Here is a 24,867-nt window from a genome sequence, read left to right on the forward strand (position 1 = left end):
TGCTCAACAATTTGAAAATATGAGCTGGGTATGCAGAAATAGATGGTGCTGGGCTTTGAAGAGTTGATTCACACATAGCCCTATCAGTATTTGTATCAGAAGACTGAATTTCTGAAACATCCCTAGCTTGGACTGATGCACCCCTGTATCCTGGATCTCTCTTTGCAACTGCCCATCCTATAATACTATACTGGTTTAGCCAATATTTCGCAGAAGAAGAAGAAGAAGAAGAAGAAGAAGAAGAAGAAGAAGAAGAAGAAGAAGAAGAAGAAGAAGAAGAAGAAGAAGAAGAAGAAGAAGAATGGCACACAGGGACCCAACCACAACCATGACAGCGAAGCATCCTTTTCCATCTGTGCCTTGGAAAATATCCACCCTGGTCCTGTTCATCGGAGAGGCTTGGAATTTGAGTTACAGCTGTGCTTGTGATAGCTGCGTTCTGCACAACAGAGAGGACTGTGCAAGAGCAAACATGGACCGAAGACTGGCAACAGTCCAGTTCCAGCTTTTATGGCTTCATCAGATTGGCAAAAGAACTGGGAACGGTCTGCAGAGTACTTAAACTGAAGCGTACTTAACCGGAAGTATTAGTGTAATTGGTTCTGGAAGTCCATACTTAACCTGAAGCAAACTTTCCCATTGAAAATAATGGAAAGTGGATTAATCCGTTCCAGACGGGTCCACGGAGTACTTAAACTGAAAGTACTTAAACTGAGGTATGAATGTAATTTGAGTCCCTGGGCACCCAATTTCTACTTCCTGCTTGTTGCGGAAAAAGCTTAACTCTGTTTATGCCCTGTTTGAGTGAGTTGGTGAGGACCCAAATATAGTATGGTATATTATGAAATGGTTTATGCATTCCTCACTGTAGCTTTTTTTTTAAAAAAAACCCAACGGTGGGGCTGTGGGCTCCAGAAAAATAGTGATGTCAACTGAGCATATTTCTATTGGTTTTGCATCTGATTCTAAATTGTTAGCATTTAAATAAGTTTACAATTTTTTCGGAGGCTATTGAAAGAGGAACAGTCTTTGATACTTGTCAGTAGTTTGGGAATCTGGAATGTAGAATAATAATATATATTATATTATAGACTCACATGCCTATGGGTTCTGTGCTGGCACAGAGCCTCGTTTGGGGAAATACATCTTTCTAGGCTAGAGTTTGGCAGGACCCTGAACTCTGTACACATACACAAAGGGGGCGTGGCTCCTGCCCCTTGCTTAGTTCTCCCTTGGCTGCCACTGCAGAAGCTTCAAGGGAACCTTTCCATAGCAGAATACACATTGGAAGCCATCTTAGTTCTAGGTAGGCTCAAGTCCTAAGTCTTATGGAAGATCCAGATTTAAAAGATGTGTGGCTGTCGATTCCAACTGAGCTCACTTTGCTCCTGTCCCTGAAGTTCTCCGTCCTGGAAAGGAAAGTCAAGGTTTCTTATTGGAGAGACAAATCTGCTGACTTTGGATAAACAATGGAAAGCAAAGGATGTGTTACATAAGCTGCCTTTTCATCAGCTGTTGTAGACATCACAAAGAGCATGTGTCGGAACAATGAAGGAGAATGAAAAGGAGAATCTTGTTCTGGGAGCATTAAGCTAACTTAAAAAAAATACCAAAAAAACCCCAACCTTGATGCTTTCCTTCCCTCACTCTCATCCCTTAAGCCAGGGCTGCCCAAACTTTTTTGCAAAGAGGGCCAGATTTGATGAAGTGAACATGCATGAGGGCCTGTCAAGGTTGTTGAGCTTTTTTTTAGGATTGAAGTTCATGACTTCTTCAGGCCCACCCGAGCTAAGGAAGGCCCTTTATTCAAAAGGAAGCATTTACAGCAACTCCTGCAGTGATCCGGGGACACACACACACACACACACACACACACACACACACACACACACACCTAGCTCTTAAGCAATGAAGAAGAACATAAGGGTATCCTTACAGCCCTACCTGTAATCCATGCAGTTCTAAGCAGTTACTTACATTCTATCCTGTCTGGGTCAAGGTATGTTAGAATAGAATAGAAACTTTATTCGCCTCAGCCGATGGCCATAGCAACAAGAGAACATTACAATATACATGGAAGAAAATGGAAATTAAATATAAAAACACAGTTGTCCTGAGTCAATGGTCAGATAATGGACCTTATTCTAATTGCCCCAGCTAAGAACCTAGCAACCTTTGCTGTTATCTGCTCCGATTGGTCAGCCAGGAGAAAGGACATTGTGGCAGTGGTTGAGGGCCCTGGGATGGTCAATTCGAGTGGAGTTGAAGTTGTTGACCGCTTTTTTTTTTTTACAATTATACACCAAAGCTGCTGAGCTTTTTAAAGGATTTTACCCCAGAACATATACTGCCACGAGGGCTGGATTAAATTGGCCGACGGGCTGGATTACGCCCCCAAAACGGACTCTGGACATGCCTTCCTTAAGCTCTCCATCATTTAGGCTCAAATTGGTGCAAGGGTGGAGAAGGGACTGTTGACTGGTAGGAGCAAGTAGAGGAACTGATGTCTCTTGAAGCTTTGCAGATAAAGAGAAAGGGGAAAGAAGAAATTCCTTGGAGTTGCATGAAGGAGAAGCCGCCTGAGAAAGATGCCACTGAATTGCTCTTCCCTGTCTCTTTCAGGGCCTGATACTCCTTGGTGAGGCGCCTCCCTCTGACCCTTTATTAGGTGACTCATCCCACACTCTTAGTGCTGACGTCAAGCCGGAGCCCGGAATTGACAGACTGGTAAGTGCTGAGGGTGCTATAAGAGGTGGTGGGGCTCTTGCTCCTTCCATTCCCCCATTCCTCTGCTAGCATTATATTGCTCTGTCTCCTTCAGTCATTCTCTTTGCTTTTAACAAATCCCTTGTTTGTACACTGTGCAGGGGGAAAGACTACTCTGTATGCAGAGAAAGAGAAGTAGGCAGCCTTTGGCTATAGTCCAGGCATCCGCAAACTGCGGCCCTCCAGATGTTTTAGCCTACAACTCCCATGATCCCTAGCTAACAGGACCAATGGTCAGGGATGATGGGAATTGTAGTCCAAAACATCTGGAGGGCCGAAGTTTGGGGGTGCCTGCTATAGTCTGTCTATATCTATCTATCCTGCTTGTTGAATCTCTGCCTTCTGTTGTTTTTGACTCAGGAAAATCCTAATTTGCATACTTGGAGTATCTAGAGCAGCCAAAACTTTGCAGGTACAAGTTTGCTGAGCCCAGAGCAGCACAGACTTCCAACATGGGGAGAAGCATGAAGCCACTGGGTTCCATGCATGTTCCCAGATGACTTTGCCCTGTCTGCTGCTCCTTGTTCAGTATCTTCTCCCTATCCTTAGATCTGTGCACGGAAGTTATTTCCATATGCAGAATACGTTCACTGCTTGCAAAACGTGGGAAAGACCAGAACATATTTCTGGAAATTTTGAAGGCATAGGCAAAAGAAATTCCAGGGAAGGTTTTGAAGGGAAGTTGAAAAGCTAGCAAACCCAAAGCACATCGGAAAATCCAGAAATCTCCAGGGTTCACTTATAGACTCTCAGTTTCAGATATGATTTCCCCCTCCCCTCTTAAAACCAGGGATGTGGAAGCTGTAGCCTTTCAGACGTTGCTAAACTACAACTTCCACAATCCCTGTCATTGGCCCATGCTGGTTGGGGCCTATTGGGGCTGAGGTCCAACCGCAGGTTGGCCCACCCCTTCTTCAGACTCTGTAGTAGTACAGATGGTAAAAGTAAAGGGACCCCTGACCATTAGATCCAGACCCCATTAGAACCATTAGGTCACAACTCTGGGGTTGCGGCGCTCATCTCGCCTTACTGGCCGAGGAAGCCGGCGTACAGCTTCCGGGTCATATGGCCAGCATGACTAAGTCACTTCTGGCGAACCAGAGCAGCACACGGAAACGCCGTTTACCTTCCCACCGGAGCAGTACCTATTTATCTACTTGCACTTTGATGTGCTTTCGAACTGCTAGGTTGGCAGGAGCTGGGACCGAATAATGGGAGCTCACCCCGTCGCAGGGATTCGAACTGCCAACCCTCTGATCAGCAAACCCTAGGGTCTGTGGTTTAACCCACAGCACCACCCGCATCCCAGTGCAGATGGTAGACCTGCCCTAAGAATTTCATTGATGTTTTGTGGGAGTTCAGTCTCTGTTTTTCCTTCGTTGCCTACTGTTAGATTGTTGACTGAAACAAGCTTTTCAAAGGGATAGGCACATTTCCTTAAGCAAGGATCAAGAACCCTTTTCAGTCCAGGGGGCACATTCCCTTCTGAGCAACCTGGGGGGGGGGACGCACATGCCACTGGCGTGTGATGCTAGAGGCAAAACTGGGCAGAGCAGCAAATATTACCTTCATACAGTAGTAGGCTAGTTTCTGCTCAGATAACCAAGCACCCCTCTCTATTCTCCATCTAGTTCAGGGTTTCCCAAACTTGGGTCTCCAGCTGTTTTTAATACTACAACTCCCATCATCCCTAGCTAGCCAGGACCAGTCCCAGGTTTGGGAAAACACTGCAGTCCCAGGTTTGGGAAACACTGATCTAGTTAATCAAGAAGCATTAAGGACACATTCCAGTCAGGCGGAACCACTCATTGAATGCTGCAAAGCAGAACCAGCTGGGAAGCAGAAGGCCTGAGGGCCTGTAGGGCTGCACTTGATTGTCAGCCCAGAGGTTCTCCACCCCATCGCCTAAAGCTTCCTCTTTTCTGGAATATTATGGCTCTGAACAAGTGAATAATAACCCATTTCCAAGTGGGCGTGAATGGCTGTGTTTCTGTGACTCATACTTTCCACTTGTGGCTGCGCAGTGTCAACAAGAAGTTGGACACACACATTTCCCAGGATTTGTGTGTGATTGTGAGCTCAGCGTTACATTTTACTGCATCACAGGGCCAGAGGCAGTTTTCAAAATTCCAAGGCATGAGAATCAAATTTCTATTTGTTTCTATTTCTATTTGTTTGTTTTATTGTTTTGGAATTTCTGTTTCTCCTTCCTGCAAAAACGAGGTCATTAAAAACCATAAGGGTAGAGTGGGGGGGAAGGGGAGCACTCTGATGTGTGTGGCAGGGCCCATAGTCCAGTGGGGAGAGCATTTGCTTGGCATGCATACAAGCCCCAGGTTCATTCCCTGGCATTTCGGGTAGCGGAGCTGGGAGAGGCCTCTGCTTGAGGCCACGAAGAGGCCCTGCTAATCAGAGCAGATGAAAGTATTTTTTTTATATACCCGCATTCTGGCTGCAGTACAAGGCGGCTTTTTATTTCCTAGCCTGGGAAAAGGTGGCAGGTGCTATGATAGGACCTCTCAGCTGCATTTGCCCAGGCAGTTTGCAGGATGGTAATCGTCTACCTCTTTCCTTAGAGTGGACAGCAGTGATTGGCAAAGGGGTGTTGCTAATTGTGTGCTTCTGATCACAGGCCATTAACATGCTGGTTGTCATTCGCACAATAGTACATGCAGAATGCCAAGTACAAATGCAGGGCAGCCTGCAGACTGTATTTGGCAGTGGAGCTGGGTGTAATATACAGTTTTCTTAATCAGACAGTGCTGCTCTCCACTCTGGAGAAACGTGGGCCGGCCCTTGAAATGCCTCTGCTATCCCTGGCTAGCAACTTTTGTTCACATTACCGGGTGATAGGGGCCACCCCCAACTCCACAGTCTGCTGTTTTAGGAGTCCAAGGGGGAGGCATGCTTCAGCTAAAAATTAGAAGTTGGGAGGGTGGATTTCACTAAGGGTCCCCCTGCATGTGTGTATAGATACACACACACACACACACACACACACACACACACACACACACACCAGTAATTGGAGGACTGCTGCCTGCAATACAGCTATATAAAGGGATACGGAGCTGCTTTATACAGAGTTGACTTATTGACCCTTATTTAAACCTGTGGTCCTCTATATGGTGCTGGACCTGATTTCATCAGCCTAGCCAAATGTCAGAGATGATTTCCAGCAGGAGGGAAGTTCCCTAGCTCTGGTTTAAATTCTTTGTGCTTGTTACCTACATAAGAATCTTTTAAAATGTGTGAAAATAAAAGGAAGAGTAACACACTTTTACTTCTAAGCTGAGATGTGCAATCTCGGGATCAGCTTCAAGAGGGTTACATTTCCGCCGCCCCCAAGGAAATTGCAGGGTGTGTTGCAATATGTCATGGGATGTGTGCATTGATACCTTCTGAGATTGCTGTTGGAAGATGCCCTCAGCTGTGCAAGGCACCTTCCGTAAGAAAGCGACTGATCACATGATGAATAATAGAAAGCTAGACATTGGAAACAGGCAAACCCGCCTGGCTGCCTTTTGTTCCACAGAAAACCTTCGCTTTTTAAGAGCATTTGTAAAGGTTGAAGGAAATTCTTCATGGGCATCCCTGAGTCAGTGGGGCTTTGAAGTCGCCAGCCCATGTTCCAGCCTGTTACGTTCTGTGTTCTTTAGCGGCAGAAATGCAGAAGTTGCAAAGACAATTAAATGGCAAATAACTCTGGGTGATTTTCGCTGCCGTGGCATGTCAAGAGAACCAGGAGAAAAACGATATGTTGGCTATTTGGGAATTGTACAACTTTTGACACAATTTCCCCCCCTCTTTCCTTCTCTACACATAGGGCACATGCCTCTCCCATTCGTCAGAGAACCTTTGTTCATCCGTTGGCAATACCCCAGAGTCCCTACCTGCCAAAACTTGTGGAGTGCCGAGACCGGTCAATGGAGTTATTAACGCGTAAGGCTCTTGCAGAGTGCATCCCCACCCACCCAAAGGGAGGGGGGGAAATTGAGATTATAATATGTATGCTCTAACATGTATGCTCCTCAGTGGGCATCCTCGGTTACGAATTGCCTCTTGATGTACTGCAGCTTGTGTGTGAGTCAAAATCTTCCTGAAGTGTAATAGCACTTATTCAGCACCGGTTTATACCTTTCCGAGAAACGTTGCATGGTCCAAATAGAACAGTTTAGAGCATTTGTTCCCAGCACCAGTCTATACCTTTCCTAGAAACATTACACAGCCCACGTTTATAGCTTTTGTTCAGTGCCGGTTCGTACCTTTCTTAGAAATGCTATGCAGGCCAGATGGAGCCAGGGTCTTCTTGAGGTCTTAGAGAGGAAGATTGGCATGGAAGGGAGTTGAGGGCCGGGGGGGGGAGGGGAGAGAAGGGTCCTGTGTGAGGACTGGGGAGAATCGAAAGTTGTGAAAGAGGACAGTGCTGCCCCAGGCACAGCTTTGACTGAAGGAGGGGCAAAGCTATAGCAGGAAAGAGGAGCACAGCAGGGGTGCGCGAGAGAAGTGTGGACTTCTGCAGAGGAAAGAGCAAGAAGTTGAAGGTAGGAAGGGCAGGTGGGAGAGGAGAGGCAAAGGGAAGGGCCGTGGCTAAGTGCATGCAAAACCCACATTGATAAGGCTCCAGCATCTCCAGGTAAAGCTGTGGAATAACTCTTGGCTGAAGATCTGCTGCCTGTCAGTGAAAGCCAGTAGGGAGTGTCATTTTAGAGGGTGAAACTTAATTTTTGCAAATTTTATTCAGTGAAGTGTCTTCAAATACGTTTTTTGGGTATGAGGAATTCAAATCTGCTTTTATTTTTTTTGTGATTGGACAACATAAGTCTCTGCTCAAGCACATTAACTGCTTTTGGAAAACAAAATGCTATGTTGTCGTCGTTAGCAACAACAAATATAAGTTCTTGGCAATCATTTTTAAAGTTTTCTGTGCATTCCCCTCATTTGGGGAATTTGAAAGTTGAAAAATTCAACACACCCTGGTAGGCCAGCCTTTATCAATCTGATGCTTGCCAGGTGCTTTTTTGGACTACAATTCCCATAACCCCTGACTAGTGGCCATGCTAACGGGGGCTGGTGGGAGTTGTAGTCCCAATACATCTGCCGGGCACCAGGTTGGGGAAGGCTGGGGTGGGCAACGTTGAGCTAAGGAGATCCAGTGCTCTGCCTTGGCACAAGGCTTCTTCCTGCGTTTCTAACAGAGCTGGAGAACCTTAGCTTGCCAAGAGCAGAATATTATCCTAGGACATTAAATTCTGGGTCTCAGTTCCTCATTACTTGGATTTGCTTTCTGTTTTAAAACAACAGGGATTTTATGTTTTAAAACAACAGGGATTTCCCTCATAGTGGGGCTGTGGTTAAGCGGTAGAGACACCTAACATGCTGCTTTCCCCCCTTCTTGGGCAGTCTACAGCCAGGCTTGACAGAGCACGCTCAGGGAGACAGCTCAGACGCCGATGAGTTGTTGCGCAAAAAGCAGAGGCTAAACGTGGCTTCCTCGACGGCCGATGGAACCTGTGTAGCAGCCCGCACTCGCCCTGTCCTCAGCTGCAAGAAGAGGCGGCTTGTTCGACCCAGCAGCCTGGTGCCACTCTCCAAAAAGGTCAGTGTGGAAGAAGATGGGTGTATCGCCTCTTGTCTTTCACTTGGCGGCAGGAATCTGGTTTCGGTGATTTGGGGTGGCAGAGGAGAGGAACAACAGCAGGAAGCAAAAAAGAATGCAGGATGGATCCATGCGATAATTTGCCCATGTTGCATTTTGATATTGTTACCCATCTCGCTGTAAAGTATGTGCTCTGGGCTGCTGTGGTGTGCAGATAAAGCAAAGGTTGTCAAACTTGGTGGTGGCAGTGAGACTCTGTTAAGGCCGCCTCATCCATTGCTTTTCCTTCTTAGGTGCAGAGTGTGGGTGGATGGGAAGGGAGAGAGTGCCCTGTGCTGTCTTGGCCCGATGACTGGTCAAATGGGCAAGGAGGGGCTTTCAGCTCCTTTGGCTGTGTCTAAAAATAAAAAAAAAATTCAGTACCAAGTTTATCCAGATTATTTTAAAAAAAGCAACCCACCTTGAATTTTAAGAACTCTGCAAATACTGCTACTTTAAACAGATCTCACGTGTTCGTGCGCTGCTTTCTATGTTTGCTCATTACGACAAAGCGGGACAAGGAGCTATATTGAAACCATATTTCCTGGCCTATACTGATTTAATGGGGCCCCTCTAATTTTGACTGTTTCTCCAGATAGAGACTGCATGCTTCATGCCTGCCTTTATCCACTCCCTGATGCTAGGAAATGAGTGAAGGTGGTTTTCCGCAAGAGCATATAAACCAGGAGTTTCTTATTTTCTGCTTTCATTCTTGTATTGCTATTTTAATAAGGCTTTGTTTCATGTTGTAAACTGATTTGATCAGATAGTCTATGCTACCTTGGGAAAGTACTGTGTTTGCAAAGTCTGTTAACAAACACAAGAAATAAAAAGGTTAAACCTTTGAAAGTTGCTAATAGGGGTCCATGATGTCGTCATGGAGATTTAGGAGAAACAACCGTCCCTCCCCAGTTAAGGATTGGTGGTGGTGAAGTAGTCTGGAGTTTCAGCCTCTCACACAGCCTCCTATACTCTTGCATAACAATGGTTCTTTAATTAGAATTACTCACTAGACAGGTTAAACTGGCTTCAGTGTCCTTCACAGAAGCAGGAGCAGCGGTCCAGGGTGCCCTGCCTTAAAGTTTGAGAGCCTTCTAAGCCCAAAGTGTGCCTGGAGATGAAATTGATGAATTTACCAGAATTGATGGGTTTGGATTAGGCCCTGCCATCTCTTAAAGGATAATGGGTGCTGAGCATGAAATGAGCAGGTGCAAGGAGATGGGCTTGGCTTTCTTGTTTCTGAAAATATCCTGATAGGCAGTGTGGTGCAGTGGTTAAGAACGTAAGACCCAAGAGACCTGGGTTCGAATCCCTGCTTGGCTTTGAAGTGACTGGCTGGCCTACCTCACAAGGATGAAACGGGGGAGGATCAATTGGAGGGCAGGTGGGATTATAAGCATAACAAATGAAATAAAAACGGCCGTCTTCCCCCATCCCCATCTTGTGCCCAGGTCCATCGCAACAGCATGGGGCGGTGCAGCTGCGACGTGAACCCCCTGTGCGCCCTCTGCGGCACTCGGAGCTCGGTGCCTCCGGAAATCCAGTACGAAGCCCCCTTGATGGAGCGCCTCTCTCAGCTGGACTCCTGCATCCACCCGGTTCTTTCATTCCCAGACGGTAAGCAAGCCATGTGCAGTTAAAAGGGCACCATGTTTAAAAATGTCAGTAGGGAAAGTGGGGAAAGAGGACAGCATTGGGATTACCCCCAATTCGCCCTCCCTCCAGCTTAATTTGGGAAACTCTACCAAGGTTGCAAGAGCAGTGTTCATTTTGTATATCCAGCCGAGGTTGGCTGGCTCTGCCTGGTATTGTGATCCCTTGAAAGTGGAAGCTGTGATGTGCCATGGGTGGTAGTGGGTCAGGGGTGTGTGTGTGTGTGTGTGTGTGTGTGTGTGTGTGTGTCTTTTTGAGCCCGCAGAGATAGGCATGCAGCCCACCTGGGTTGCAGAGCACGAACCCCCCCTTTTTTTTAAATGGGAGAGGCCCGGGGAATGGCATTTGTGATTTTGGCTCTCCCGCGGTGCTGAGCTGCTTTGGCACCGATTTCCGGGCATTCCTGACCTAGTTTGCTGATGGCTTCTTTGCTTCCATGGCATGCATGCTCTGCTGGAGCAGCCGTAGGTATCATTTGAACAGTTAGGCAAAGAGCAGACGTCTTGTTTCCCTCTTCCCTCCGCTGGGCTCTCTCGCCCCACCGTATGAGTCGGTTCGTCAGAGGTTCTGCCCTCGTCTGGACGAATTGGTTTCTGACTGGAAATTTCCAGATGACGTAATAACATCATAACAACCTTGGTGAGAAGAGGGTGTTAATCAGGGCTTTGAAAACTGCTAGGAGAGCGCCCTCTGCGGGCACTCGGGAGACCTGCTGCTGCTCAGAAGCACTTGGCTAGATAGAGGGAAACTTGTCAGTTCTCCCTTTCTCTCCCTCTGTTGGCAGGTCACGATGCCGTTTTGGCGCATTCAGATGCTGGCTGGCAGTGCAGCAGGGAGCTTGAGGAAGAGTAAACTTAGACGGTTGCATTTTCAGCTGGGCTTGGCAGATCAGAGAGAATTACTTGACTTAATCAGCAATGCGCTTGCTTGTACCTATTCATAAAATCCTTGCACACCCGCAGTGCAAAACCCTTGGATACCTGTATATCCAACAGCTTGCATCTTGCCCCCTCCCCTTGTTTCTCAGCACACAGCCGTAATTGCCAGCTTGTTATGGATATACTTGATCTGTGTGGTTTCTCTCCCCGCCCCCCTTTTCATCCTGGCACCTATTTCTATTAATATCTCCTACTCACACCCTTTCTTCACTTGCTCTCTCGTTGCCCACCTGGCCTTTCTCCCTTAAGCCTCTGCCCTTGACCTCTGTGCCAGACTAGCAACCTCTGCTTCAGCCTTCAGCTGGGTCCTGAGGAGGGGCTGTGTGCTACTTGGAAAGCCTGGATAGCTCAGTTGGTTAGAGCGTGGTGCTGATAACACCGAGGTTGCAGGTTTGATCCCTGAATGGGGCAGCTGCATATTCCTGCATCGCTGGGGGTTGGACTGGATGACCCTCAGGGTCCCTTCCAACACTACAATTCTATGATTCCATGAAATTTCCTTTCTTTGTATTTCATGGTATCTATGCAGATATATACAGGGGTCCTCCATCAGGCTCCCTGCATCACGGGTTAGAGGGGTTGAAAAACTGTCTTATGACACAACTCCTTCTAAAATAAGTAAATTCAGCTTGCAGCAGTCATTCTTACTCGCTTAGGGGCACGGGTGGCCAGCAGATGTTTTCAGACTACAGCTCCCATCATTCTAGACCATGCTGACTGGGGCTGATGGGAGTTGGAGTCCGTCAACATCTGGAAGGTGCAAGCAGATTGAAGCAGCAGCAACGCAGGGATAGAGCATAACTCAGCGGCACTGTAAGATGCCCACATGTCTGAATGTTCAAGCGTTTGAGATCATTGCCCCTATCAGCTGGTGAGTGATCTCATTGTCCAGCTTAGCGCTCCTGTGGCTCCTTACCAGATGAAACAGATTGTGGTATGGAAATCATAGAGGAGTTTGAATCTAGAGAGGCCTTCCTTGTGCTCTGAGAGCCACTACCTTAGGCATGCTCTCATGTCTCCTAGCCAGAAGTAGGGCAAGTTTTGAAGACACACACACACACAGATACAAATATATTTGTCATTTGTTTCTTGCCCAGAACTTACAAGCACAGCAACAAAAAACAAGTAACAATAGAATCACATGAAATATACAAACACTTAATCATAAATGAAAGCAGTGCAGCATCCCTTATCCAACAGCCCACTTCAAGAGCCAAAACATTTCAAGGGCACTGAGTTTGTGAAGGCTGATGCCGGGCTGTAAAGATTATGAGGTGGTACCTTGAATTAGGCCCAGAAAAAAACGAAAGGTAGCCAGTACGGTTGGCATAGCATTGGAGTGAAGCCACAGTTATAAATCTGGCTGCTGCAGGTCACGTCAGATAGATACCTTTTGCAGATAATACAGAAGATAAAAGGGACCGTCAGTGTCTAATATGGACCAGCCCTTTGTGAGCATCTAAGAGGTAGAAGTTGGTAGCTCAGCAGGCACTGCAAACTCCCCTTCTTGTTCTTGAACCCCAACTTGTGCCCCGAAATGTCACCTTTCCACTTTACTTTCAACGTTTTGATTTTCGAGTGAGCTGAAGTTCTGCATCTGGTTGCATCAGAAGCAGCCCTTTTTATTTTTCAAGCAGGCCTTTTTAATTGAATTCTGAAGTTTTAGTTTTAGTTTCATTATGCCTCTTCGAGATGACTGTGATTAAGTGTGGTGTACAGATTGTTGAAATACATATATATGTTTAGTTCTGGCTTTTGGGAAGTACAGGGGCAATACTGGTTGTCTGCAAACAGAGAAGGGGGGGGGGGAGCTGGCTGCTACAGACACTGCCTTATTCCCCAGTGGCCTATTTCCCATACCCAGCTTGCTTTCCCCCTCATTTTCCATATGTGCACTCCCCATGGCTCCCTGTATGCTGGAAGCAGCATAGGTTTTGCACATGAACTCTGCAAGCGCACTTAATCTTGATTGGGCACAAATGTCATCTCTATAGGGAGTGGTGGTAGGATTGAGATGGCATGAAGTTACCTGTTCCCCCCACTTTTTGGAAACCATGGGCACCGCTAGTTCTTTTTACGGCCTCCTTTGAGCCACCAAATGTATGCGATGATGCTTCCGCGATAAAAAATCGCTAGCACTTTTGCAAAGCTAAGCAGGGTCCGGTATGGTTTCAGATTGGATGAGGGACCATGTGTTGAGATGCCTGCCTTGCAGGGGATTAGACTAGATGATCCTCAGGGTCGCTCCCTAACCTATGACTGTGATTTGTGATCTCTTCAACATTCAACAAGGATACCTTTTGTTACGTGCAAGCGTGTAGCAATGCCTTCCCCTCTTGTTTTCTCCCGCAGATGTACCAATGAGCTTGCATTTCCAGAGCATGTTGAAATCCGAGATGCAGAACAAGCCCTGCGAGAAGATCAAGCCTCCCAAAAGGCTCGCGCTGAAGCACCGGCCCTCCATGCCTCCCACCAGTTTACCCGACTCTGTGCGCAAGGACCGCCACAAGCTGGTTAACACCTTCTTAGCTGCAGCCAGTAAGTGTCCTCTTGTTGATTGATGTGCGTTGGCAAGAACTACCCAAATGGCTCCTGCTTGTGTCCCACAGCAGAGTGAGCTGCACGCATGGCCTTGGAACTGGTTTTAATGGACAGCCCTGGAACATGTGAAATAGAAAACAAGGGAGTGTCTTTGAGCATGTGCGAACTACTTTCCCCTTTCCTAAACAATCAGCAGGCAGGCTCCCCCACCCCCCGAAAAAAATTATGTCTTTCTCAGTAATCAGCCTCCAGCAATGTGTCCAGTTTCACATAAGCTTTACTTATGGCTGGCTGTGTAGCCTTAGTGTGTGTGTTTTTTAAGGTTGACAAAGCATTTTACAATGCAGTACAGCTGTAGAGAAGAGACTTCAGAATACAAATTTTAAATATTAAATACCAACTTTAAAAGACTATTTCAGGTGTGCAGTCAGCAATCAGGCAGTGGGACGACAAAGCATAGTGTTGCAGTCCGTGGGACAGAGAAGCTTTCAACTTTTGCCATTTGATTTCTAGTCCCATCTCCCGCTATGGGCTCCCTTGCCTGGCCTCGTGGAAGCCCCTAGCCCTCAGTAAGGAACAGGGAGTTTAACCTCAGTGGGTTGCTAGGAAGACGACAGGGTGGCTGAGAAGGTATGAAGCGCCAAAGAGATTAAAAACGCAACAGTTCTTGAAGAGCCCCACGGCACAGTGGAAGGTGATCGGAAAGAAATGGCACACCTCAAAAGATGCAAGGGCCTCTCTTCATTCTGAGCCAAATGGTTATTCCACTTGCACTAAGAGTGGGGAATTTGTGGCCCTGCAGGTGTTGGATTCCCAGCTCCCATTAGCTCCAGCTTGTTTGACTAACAGTCAGGGGTGATGGGAGTTGTAGTCCAGGTGCACTTGGAATGCTGCAGGTTCCTCCTTCCTGATCTGATCCTTTGCATATTCTAACTTGCCACAGCTTTCAAGCAGAGGCCTTCATTCTGCTCCTTTTAAATGGCAATAGGAAGCATTGGGTACCTTCAGCATACAGAGCATATGTTCTACCATGAGCTCCCCCCCCCTCTCCACAGAGTATAGGAGCAGAGCAGGTCTTTGAGCTGCCTGACCTGGAACAACCTTCACCCTAACCCCACATATGTGCCAGAGTCTGGGTATGCTGGTCATGGTTGGTCAATGGGAAAGTCGCTTTGCACATGCTTACACACACCCTTGTTCTTTCATACGCCACAATGATGATTAAGTCGCGGCTGGATGCCCCTAAATGTACCAGGACAGAGTGTGTGCATATCCCTTCCACCCTTTTTGTTTGGGTGATCCTGCCTGAGGATTGTGTATAGGTGATTCAGTTGAAAAGGTAGGTCATTTCTTAAAATCAAGGAGGATGCTTGCGCAGCCCTGTTCTTGATTTGCCAGCCCTGTTTCTTGATTTCAGGCCCACTGAATAATACACCTGGTAGACCCGGGGATGGAGTCCGAATCATACTGGACTCCCGACTCCCATCACCCCGGCCCATAAGCCATGCTGGCTGGGGGTGGCGGGTCCTGGAGCCCCGCGACAAATGGGAGGGCCTCTAAGTTTTCCCGCCTCTGTGGTAGGCTGTTCCAAAAATGTGGGCCACAAATGAGCTCTCAAGAATGGAAGCTGCTGGGCCTTTCAAAGCCATTGCGTGTCTAAGGACATTGGTCTGCGCTGTGTAGCTAGGCTTGCAAATATCATTTTCTTTGACTGGATGCTCACCTTCCCGTTTGCCCACCCACCCTCCTGCTCCTCCAACACTGCATCCACACCGAACACACTGGCTGAAAAGCGCCCTGCCTCTCTCCCTTCCCTTGAACGGGTTGAGACAGGCAGCTATGAGCAGTGCAGCTGCGTTCGCACTGTGCCCACGAGACGAACTAGGCTGCATCATGGGGAAAGAATAGACCTGTGTGGGTCGTCACTCAGCTGTTGGCTTGGGGGGAATTTCTGCAAAGAGCGCCCCCTGTTTTCTTCCAGCTGCAATGCTTGGTGTGAGCTCCTGGGGTCTTGTCTGGAGCTGTGCAGCAGGGCACCCGCCCACCTCTTTTTTGTGTGTGTGTGTCGGCTGCGCCCTGCGGGCCAGGAGAGAGAGGTGAAAGCAGGGCGTTTTCATGGCTCTCTTTCTGTTCCACTCCTCAGCTTGCTCGCATCACAAAACCGAGCCAGACAAGGCACACAGGCAGCCCTTAGGCGATCTAAGGGCTGCCCCCAAGGCCGAGAGAGCGCCAGAGCGCTCGCTTATCCTGACTCCAGTTCATGAGAGAAAGCGATTGCGGGACAGCTCCTCCGAGAGAAGCGAAGGTAGGCTGGCCACAGCCAGGTCTTTCCGGGGAGAGCTTGGGTTACGCATTCCTGTTCTCGTCCTCCCCTCCAGCTTCGGAAAAGGGTGCTTGCTGCTTCTGGGGAATTAAAGGGGGCACGTAGTGTCAGATGCTGCAGTCTTTCTTCTTGTGCACTTTTTTTTTATAAAAAAGGAGGAAGTCATTAAAACTTCCTCCTTCAGGGAAGTAGGTCCTGCCCAATGAGGTTCTTCTCTCTCTATCTCGTGTGCTCTCTGGTTCCTTTTGGTACGGATTGCTTGATTACAGGTTGCTGCAAAGCTTTGCAATGATGGTGATTATAATAGGCACTGTTTGATTCTCCTCCTCCTCTCTTTGTGCTTCCTTCCCACACAGTATTGAAGCACCATGCAGATATCGGAGGCCCGAGCTACCTCTCCAGCAACATGGCCTCCGTGGCCCACAGCCCCATTGTGCGGCAGCTGTCCACCTCCTCGGAAAACTCCATCCCTTCTGCCAGCACGAGCTCGCTGGGAGCCTCCAGTGCATCTGTAAGTACCTCCCAGGAGTCGTCGTCGTCGTCCCCCAAACATAGTGCATTAAAGCAAGCCTTGTCATCATGATACTTGCCCCTTCACTATGCAATGCAAGACAGGCATAGGCAAACTCAGCCCTCCAGATGTTTTGGGACTACAACTCCCAACACCCCTAGCTAACAGGACCAGTGGTCAGGGATGATGGGAGTTGTAGTCCCACAACATCTGGAGGGCCGAGTCTGCCTGTGCCTAGTGTGAGAGGAGAGGTCCCTGGTCCAAAGGAGCTTCCAGCTGTTGGGCCATGTCAGTCTGGTTGCTCAGGCACCAGTTTCTGGAGTGAAGTTGATAAGTGTGACAGAATAGGCGTAGGCTGTGTTCAAGAAATGGTGTTGAGTTTGCAGCTGACGATGGAAGGCACTTTGGCAAGGTTCTAAGACTGGTGAGGCTTGGGCTAAAGAGAGCAAAGGCACGCTTGGCTCACAAATGAGGGGAGGGCGCCCCCTTTTCAAAGGGTTTTTGAATGTGCCGTTGCTAGCTCCATCCATGAGGGAGGTCCTTGTGCCTTGAGGCAGCTGCACAGGAAAGTGGAAAGTTGATCCAATAACTTCATGCAAGTAAACCTCAGTATCTGTTGAACTGTTAAAAAAATGGTTTTTTTAAAACAAAAATCAATACTGAAAACAAGGCCCTCAAGGAAGGCCAAGATGTAAAAATCTAAATAAGCCAGGGGTATTAAATAAATTAGTTCATTCTAACTCATTCAGTAAGAAGAGCAGGGTCTTCCATTTCACATGCTGCCACATGATCATGCTAGTTGGGTGGCACAGCGCCACCCGCGTCCCACAGGGATTTTATACCACCCCTTTTTAAAAAAAGCACAAGGGGGAGAGGGGGTTAAAAAGAGATACACAAGGGAGGCTACTGAACCCATTGAGAAGTTTGTACCTCCTCCCTGATTGGCTCTTACTACTTCATACTTCATTGGACCTTTCAGGTGCCTAAATAACAGAGGGGCCCACTGATGTATATCCAGTGACTTTGGCCTAAGCCAATCAGTGCCAGGATTTCTCTGTGTGTAACAATCCTATTCTCCTACAATACAGGGCTATAATGAGGCCAGTTAAACACCCTAGATTATGCAGCAGCACCCCTCCCAACTAATCACCTCGCCTCAATCATCTTGTGATTAAAGTGTAGTTTTAACAACAGTAGATGTTTGTATTCAGGTTTCATCCACCTTTTTTCACACTGAGGGTGGGAAGGAGAACATTGAGACAATGGTAAATTGCGGCAGCTTCTGTCAAGATTTGTTTTTGTTTGGTTTTGCTTGTCTATAATCTGTTCCGTCCTGAGGGCTTGGGTACAAACATTAACTTTTTTTAAAAAAAAAAATCTACAAAGACTTGGGTTCTGGGTTCCTGGTATAGCCATGGCGCTTTTTCTAGATGACTTTTGGGCAAGATAAGCACTCCTTGGATTGTTGCGATTCTGAGATAAGACCCGAACAGACTGCGATCTGCACCGTGTCTTTAGGGACGGGGGGGGGGGGGGAGATGTAGATTCTTAAGTGAAGAGGATAAAATAACCCAGCAACAATAGAACAGGTCTTGAAATTCTGTGCGTGGGGTGGTGGTGGGGTCTTGGAACCCTGATCAATGCCCCTGAAAAAAGGTGAAGTGGAAAGGCGGCACACATAGGAAGCCATGACAGTACTTTGGAAAGCTGTTTAGGAATAAAGCTAGGGAAGAGTGGGAGCTATGGGGAAGCTGCCAGGAATGCCTCCCCTATATGCCTTTGCTGCAAAAAAGATATATTTTTCTTGGTTTTTTTTTAAAAAAAGCACACATTTGTGCACAGAAAATGTTTTTTGAAGCTCGCAGTGGCGTCTCTGGGAAGAAGCGGCACCCCCAGGTGTGCAAGGCATGTGCTGCTAAGATAATGCATAAAGCTGGTGAGGGTGAGATGTGCTGAATACCTAAAAAGCCCTTTGTTGCTATGGATATTCAGGAAGACGTGTCTGAGAACATTCACAAATGTTGGGATTCAAGGAGAGGGCGAGTTGTGCTTGAAGGAGGGTAGGCATTTTTTTTTTTTAATTTTAGAAGTGCACGGTGTGCAGGCTTGGTTGCATCTCTGCGCTTTAGTTGTTCAGAAAGACTAAAATGGGCGTGGCCCTGTGCCTGGCAGGTACCTAATCAGAAAGTTCAGAGGGGAGCCTCTTTGGCCTCCCCCAAATCAATTATCCCTATCTCTCAAGGAGAGTCATAGATGGGGAACCAGTTCAGATGTTCTTCGTCTTTCGCTTCAGGCAGCCAATATGACTGATAGTCTTGGCATTGGGAGTTGGAGAGCCAAAGATTCCCCATGCCTCCTGCAGGCAGAATTTATTCTCAAATACCCCCAGAACTTGGTAATGTCCTGTGTAGAATTCTAGAGATTGGAAAGGGTGTAATAATTCTCTCTGTGTTAACACTCGCAACAGTAGGCCCAGGTAATCCTTCCTATGCTTGAGAAATCCTTCTCTTTGCTTGAGAGATGGTGCAAAGCATCTACTCCCTCCTCCACCCACCTTCCTTCTGCTACATGCTCTTTCTTCCAGGTGTAGTAAGGCGCCACTCTGCTGCCTTCGTCGGTCAGCTGCAGGGCTGTTAATGCTTTCTGCACATGCAAGGAATTCCAATGTATTCCAACCCAATGGCCTTCCTCGTGGGTCATTTTGTGGCTTTGAATTTCTTGGGCTGGCGGTGATGGCAGCTGTGATATTGTCTCACAGGGTGACATACACTGGGGTGAGAAAAGGCATGAATCAGGAGCTCTGAGCTTTCCGGTGGTTGCTGACTCTTAATGACCTCTCACCCCCCCCACCCCACCCCAAATATTTAAACCAATTGATCCTAGGATCCTAGCAGTTGGGTAAAACAGATTCACAGGCATGCTTGCCTGAATTTGAGTTGGGGAGAGAGAAATGCACAAGTGGCAACATAATTCCCCATTGTGGAGAAGACTTGAGGGTGTGGGTATCTAAAGGCAGCAGCCCAAATTCCCTGGATGAAGGTATACTTAATAAGCAAATGAGAAGATGCCCAAACTACCTCCATAGAATGAGCTGGCAGGGAGATGGCTTCTGGGGCTTGGTTTGAAGGCTGGTGGCACAAAACAAACCACCCTGGAATGTTTTTTGGGTGAGGGACCAGACTCCCATCTCTTTGGGCAGCCACGTGGCCTTGCGCAATCACTAGGCAGAGTTAACACCAAAAAGGGGGCATCGCCTTACTTGCTTCATGCAGCTCCCTGCTCTTGGAACTGCTTCCTCCTCCTCCTCCTTCCCTGAGCATTTTTCTTTTTGTGTTTTGCAGCAGCAGCAGCCGCGGAGAAGGAGAGGCGAAAGCTCTTTTGATATTAACAACATTGTCATCCCTATGTCTGTGGCTGCAACGACCCGCGTAGAGAAACTGCAGTACAAAGAAATCCTCACACCGAGGTATGCCCAGAGACGCCGTTTCCCCCCTGATCTCCTCCAGATCACAGGAGGGGAAGGCCCTAGACCCACAAGGACACTGGTGTGCAAAAGTTAGGTTTTCCCCATCGTGAGGAAGGGGGGGACGTTGACGGTGGTCCAAAAAAAGAGAGAGCCCCGTTTCTTGCCCGGCTGTGCAAAGTGCCCAGAGTATTGAGGATGGCCACCCATTGGTTGACTGGTTGACTGACTTCTCTGCTGACCTGTGTTGCAGCTGGCGTGTGGTGGATATCGGTGGCCTGAAGGTGAACCCCGATGAAGACAACGAAGAGGTAATCCAAATGCTTCTCCTCGTTGGCCTCTGTGCAGTTGATTCTCTCTCTCTTCCCCCAAATATTTCATTATGTGTTACATATTTTCCTGTTGTATTCCACTCTAGGATTGGTTTTAATGAAGGACGGGTTATAGATTAACCCAAATAAAATAATAAAATAAATAGGCCCTTCTGGAGCTTCCATGCCCAGGGCAGCACTCCGTCTAAGCAGTTTCCCCCAAAGGCGCATGGCAAAATCTGTCCTGTGGGTGACTTTCTGTCATAAAGCCAGCACATGATGCATACAGCCCCCCTCCTAAGTCAGATCTCTCTTGGGCGGCTCAGTGCCAGTGTGTCTCTCGATTTAGAATATCCACTGCAAGGGGGAGCACCTGCCTTAGACATTCGCTCCGTTGATTTAAACGTAAAGCAGAGTTGTACTTCCTCTGTGGTGGCTGATGCTTTTTCGGCGAAAGTACTAGGTAAAGGCCCAATCATGGAGGTAGCTTCCTTTCCCTTTTTCCTCCTAAAGCCTGCTGACTCCAGTGGTAACGGTTGCATATTTGTTCGCTTTAATAGAACACACAATTCTAAAAGCAATTGCTAAGCAGTGTACACAAATGGAGTCTCACAGCAGTTCTTTGGGATCTGGTGAGATGCTGGAGAACGCAGAACACAGCCTCCTGGCCAAGGTCAAAATCCAAGCAAGTGGTGACCAAGCCTTCTCACAAGGACTCACCTGCAATCTTCCCTTAAACCCTGAAGCCTGAGACATCATTTCAGGGCCAGACCTTGCCCCCTCCTCGTCCCTGCATATGATGGTGATGATGGATGGGATGCAGAAAGCATATAGAGACTCAGAAGCAATAATGTTTCTCCTGGAATCTAACCGGGAAGTGAAAGGCAAAAGACTAAAGTTCTTGTGCTCCACTGTTGGTGAAGTCTAAACACTTCTCCCCTCCGGAGAAGAGCGTGGGACTCCCAATATCCCTCGTAATTTGGATAGCCAGCCATTTGTTTTACGGTGAATAATGGTTTCATGTGAAAATTCCCATTGATGTTATGGTAAAGGTAAAGGATCGCTGGACAGTTAAGTCCAGTCAGAGGCGACTATGGCATGTGGGGCTCATCTCGCTTCAGGCTGAGGGAGCTGGCATTTGTCCACAGACAGCTTTCTGGGTCATGTGGCCAGCATGACTAAACCACTTTTGGAGCAACAGAACACCGTGGCGGAAGCCAGAGCGCACGGAAACGCTGTTTCCCTTCCTGCCACGGTGGTACCTATTTATCTACTTGCACTGGTGTGCTTTTGAACTGCTAGGTTGGCAAGAGCTGGGACAGAGCAGCAGGAGCTCACCCCATTGTGCGTATTCGAACTGCCAACCTTCTGATCGGCAAGCCCAAAAGGCTCAGTGGTTTAGTGTGGTCCACCCTCTCCCTTTACCTTTACCATTGATGTATCATCATTGGGCTGGTAGGTGGTTTTCATTAAGCAGCCTTCCTAAAATGTTCCCACGAAATCAATCCAGCAGATATAATCAGATTTTACTGTTCCTCCTGTCATTCTGCAAATGATATGTAATTGATTACACTTTCTTCCCCCATCCCCCTGGTTTGCCTTGTGTTCTTTGCACTGAAATGAACGGGTGGAATAACATAATGACAGTGTAACGTATGTAATAAACTACATAAATTTCACCACAGCAGAGAGAGCGAGACAAGTAACTATTACGGAAGATGAACTGCAGCAGAATGAAAACAATGTTGTATGCAGTTAATACTGGCAGGATGGCGAACAATTCCTCCTTGCAAGGAGAAAGCAGCCTTGCCTTAATCTTCAACCGCCTTCCTTGAAGTGGCTTTTTATGTAGTTACAAAACCTACAGTGTAATTTATTTAATATGCCTTTGTAGAGTCTGGAAGGAATTGAACAGGCAGCACAACTCTCTTAGCCTTCAACTTAGGCATTCGCTACTTAAAGCAATGACACGCTGTTTGGCAGATGGCGTGATCGTTTTATGGTTGGAAAGTTACCCACATGCGGGATTTTGCCCCCAGGTGGTGCATATTTAACATCAGCCTAAGAAACTGAACATTCTTCAGGCTATGCCTGGTTCTAGGTCTACTCATGTGAGGCCTGTGTGATGGCATTTTGTGGTTGTCAGTTACTTTAGGAACTCTGCCTCTTGTCTTCTGAGTTCCTTGCATGTACAGTCCGATTCCTGGAGAAGATGAGGGGAAATCTTACCTCCTGTTATAGGGAAGGAACAAGATAAAGCCCAAGGCCAGATTTCTCTTCCTCATGAAGAAGTGTTTGAGAATATTCATGCAGTGAGGACAGACCTTTTGTCTACGGCAAAAATAAAATAAAATTGCCCCCTCATTTATTCTCCGATTTCGCCACTCCATTCTGCTCTTTGCCAAAATAAAAACCAACAATCCAAATGAATTAACACAATACAATATTTAAAAGGAGAAAAATGGGAAGGCACCAAATACCAGAGAAGGGGAGAGCCTCCAGGCGCAGAGAAATATTGGAGCCCAAAACATTTTAAATGTTCTGGACTCCAGCTGCAGGCTTCTTTCAGTTCCTTGTTCCCTGCAACATAAGCAAACAAGGACGTACGTTGTAAAGACATTTCATATATGGAATATGACCTTCTTTGGATGAAATTTTTTTTCATTTCCAAATGTTGTCTGACAGTTGAAAAGCAGCAGCTTTCTGAAGTTTGGGTTTGGTATGTGGAATAACTGAGCAGATGGGGGCATCATTCATTCACTCTTTCATTCCAAATTAAATAAATTAAGACTTACTGTGCTCCTTGCCCCTACATAAGTACCGTCCCAGGTAAAAATACTGGTGTTCTTTGCAAGAAGACCTCTCACTGCCAGGATACGGATAAAAAGCACATCTGTGAGACCTAAATCAATTTTCAGAACTGGAGGAGGGTCTTTCTGCTGCAGCATAGCTCATCACCACCTAAAATTGGGTCTTGCTGGGTATGACTATTCCCTGATCAAACTGTGGGGTTTGTTGCATGGGCAAAGTGAGTTTTGAATTGGAACAAATGAGCCCTCACCCAACTTCCGTTGCCTCAAATGTGTGCTCACAGAAACTAGTGGGATTGTCTGAACTGTCCCTTCCAGCTGCTCATGGATAGAAAATTAAAGGTGGAAGAGCAGAGAACAGCTGCTGTGCCTGGACCATCTTTATGGTGTGCCAGGTGGTGTTTTGTACAGCCTCCTTCATTCAAACCAGAGAAGCTTTGGAGACTATCTCAGTGCTAACCTCGCATCATTTCTCTTCCAGATAGAGGATCTGTCTGACTCAGCCTTTGCCACTCTCCACGCCAAGTGTGAGGAGTCGGAACGGGCAAGGTGGCTTTGGAGCACAACTATGCCGCCTCAGCGGCGGGGCAGCAGGTAAGGCCAGCTGCTGTTTCAGCACCACAGTGCCTATAAATACCTACAAATATCTAAAAGGCTGTCATGGGGAGGATGGAGCAAGCTTGTATTCTCCTTCTCTGCAGCCTAGGATCTGAGATCGAAACACCAGGAAGAACTTTCTGAAAGTAAGAGCTGTTCCGACAGTGGAGCAGACTGCCTTGGAAGCTGGTGGATTCTCCTTCCTTGGGGGTTTCTGAGCAGAGGCTGGATGACCATCTGTCATGGATGCTTTAGCTGAGAATCCTCCATTGCGAGGGGTTGGACAAGGCGACCCTCAGGGTCCCTTCCAACTCTTCAATTCTGTGACTCTGGGTTCCAGCAGATGCTCAGAGTTGGCCAGCCTCCAGTAAAGGGGAATGCCAGCACTACTCAAAAGCCTTTTAGAGCTTGACAGGTCAAAGGCAAGACCCACATTGCTAGCCAGCAGACAGGAAGGAAACAGGGCAGGGGCTGAAACAATCTTAGGTGGCCCAGTTGTGAGTGCAACCTCTGGGTTGTGTGTAGGTCACTCCTACCCTGATTGGACACTAACCATTGTTTACCATTCCATTTGAACAGCAACTTGATTTGGAAACCAGGGTTTGATCCTGATAATAACCAGTCCTTGTTTGCAGGAGAATGTTTAACTATAGTTTTCCCATTTGAACAAAACAAACCTATAGTTTGTCTCAAATCAGGAAATGAGAAAGGGAACTGCCACACCCAGAAGGAAGGACAGAGTGCCTTGAGCCCCAGGCCTGGGCACCTAATTACAAACCACAGCTTGGAAGTTAAATCTGAACTACCCCTCTACATAACTTGGTTCCAGTAATCGCCCTGTAAGGTTTTGAGTGAATGGCTTATTTTATTCATTGTGAACTTGCAGAGTTTAGCTCTTTAGGGGGTTGGACTCTAGATGACCCTCCCTTCCAACTCTGCAGTTCTGTGATTCTATAAGCCCAAATGCCTTGGTGTAGGCAACTTACTTTCAGTGTTCCTCGGTATTGCCGCACTGGCAGTGTCTGTCTTGAGTGTGGCAATGTTCTGGTATTTGCTTGTGGGAAGAAGATATAAGGTACCAATGGTCTGAGGCTAAAAAGAAGGGCTGCCTTCAGGAACTGTGGTTCGTTCAGAGCCTGGTTGAGGAACCTGCAGCCCTTTAGAGGTTTTTAAGACTCCAGCTCCCATCATCCCAGACCATTTAATGGACCATCCTGACTGGGGCTGATGGGAGTTTGGATCCAACAGTATTTGGAAGGCCACAACCTCCTCTTGCCTGGACTAGAACATGGAAGCCAAGTTATTAACAGGCACTG

The 24,867-nt window shown here is 47.4% G+C and overlaps 1 protein-coding gene across 7 annotated transcripts in view; it reads left to right on the forward strand.

Annotated features, from left to right (window-relative positions):
• Positions 1 to 24,867, forward strand: part of KANSL1 (KAT8 regulatory NSL complex subunit 1) — a 144,434-nt gene that overhangs the window by 114,535 nt on the left and 5,032 nt on the right. For 2 of the 7 annotated variants that reach the window (XM_035135742.3, XM_035135741.3), the window contains exons 4-13: positions 2,623 to 2,727; positions 6,593 to 6,708; positions 8,170 to 8,365; positions 9,856 to 10,021; positions 13,348 to 13,533; positions 15,680 to 15,841; positions 16,216 to 16,370; positions 19,712 to 19,836; positions 20,087 to 20,144; positions 23,436 to 23,548. In XM_035135742.3, the coding sequence (XP_034991633.3) occupies positions 2,623 to 2,727; positions 6,593 to 6,708; positions 8,170 to 8,365; positions 9,856 to 10,021; positions 13,348 to 13,533; positions 15,680 to 15,841; positions 16,216 to 16,370; positions 19,712 to 19,836; positions 20,087 to 20,144; positions 23,436 to 23,548 (1,382 nt within the window). The remainder of the gene's footprint in view (positions 1 to 2,622; positions 2,728 to 6,592; positions 6,709 to 8,169; positions 8,366 to 9,855; positions 10,022 to 13,347; positions 13,534 to 15,679; positions 15,842 to 16,215; positions 16,371 to 19,711; positions 19,837 to 20,086; positions 20,145 to 23,435; positions 23,549 to 24,867) is intronic. The other 5 variants (XM_088655565.1, XM_088655564.1, XM_088655567.1 and 2 more) reach the window with 3 other exon arrangements.

Source organism: Zootoca vivipara, chromosome 12 (genome assembly GCF_965207765.1).
Source record: "Zootoca vivipara chromosome 12, rZooViv2.hap1.1, whole genome shotgun sequence".
In the NCBI taxonomy this organism is placed as follows: domain Eukaryota; kingdom Metazoa; phylum Chordata; class Lepidosauria; order Squamata; family Lacertidae; genus Zootoca; species Zootoca vivipara.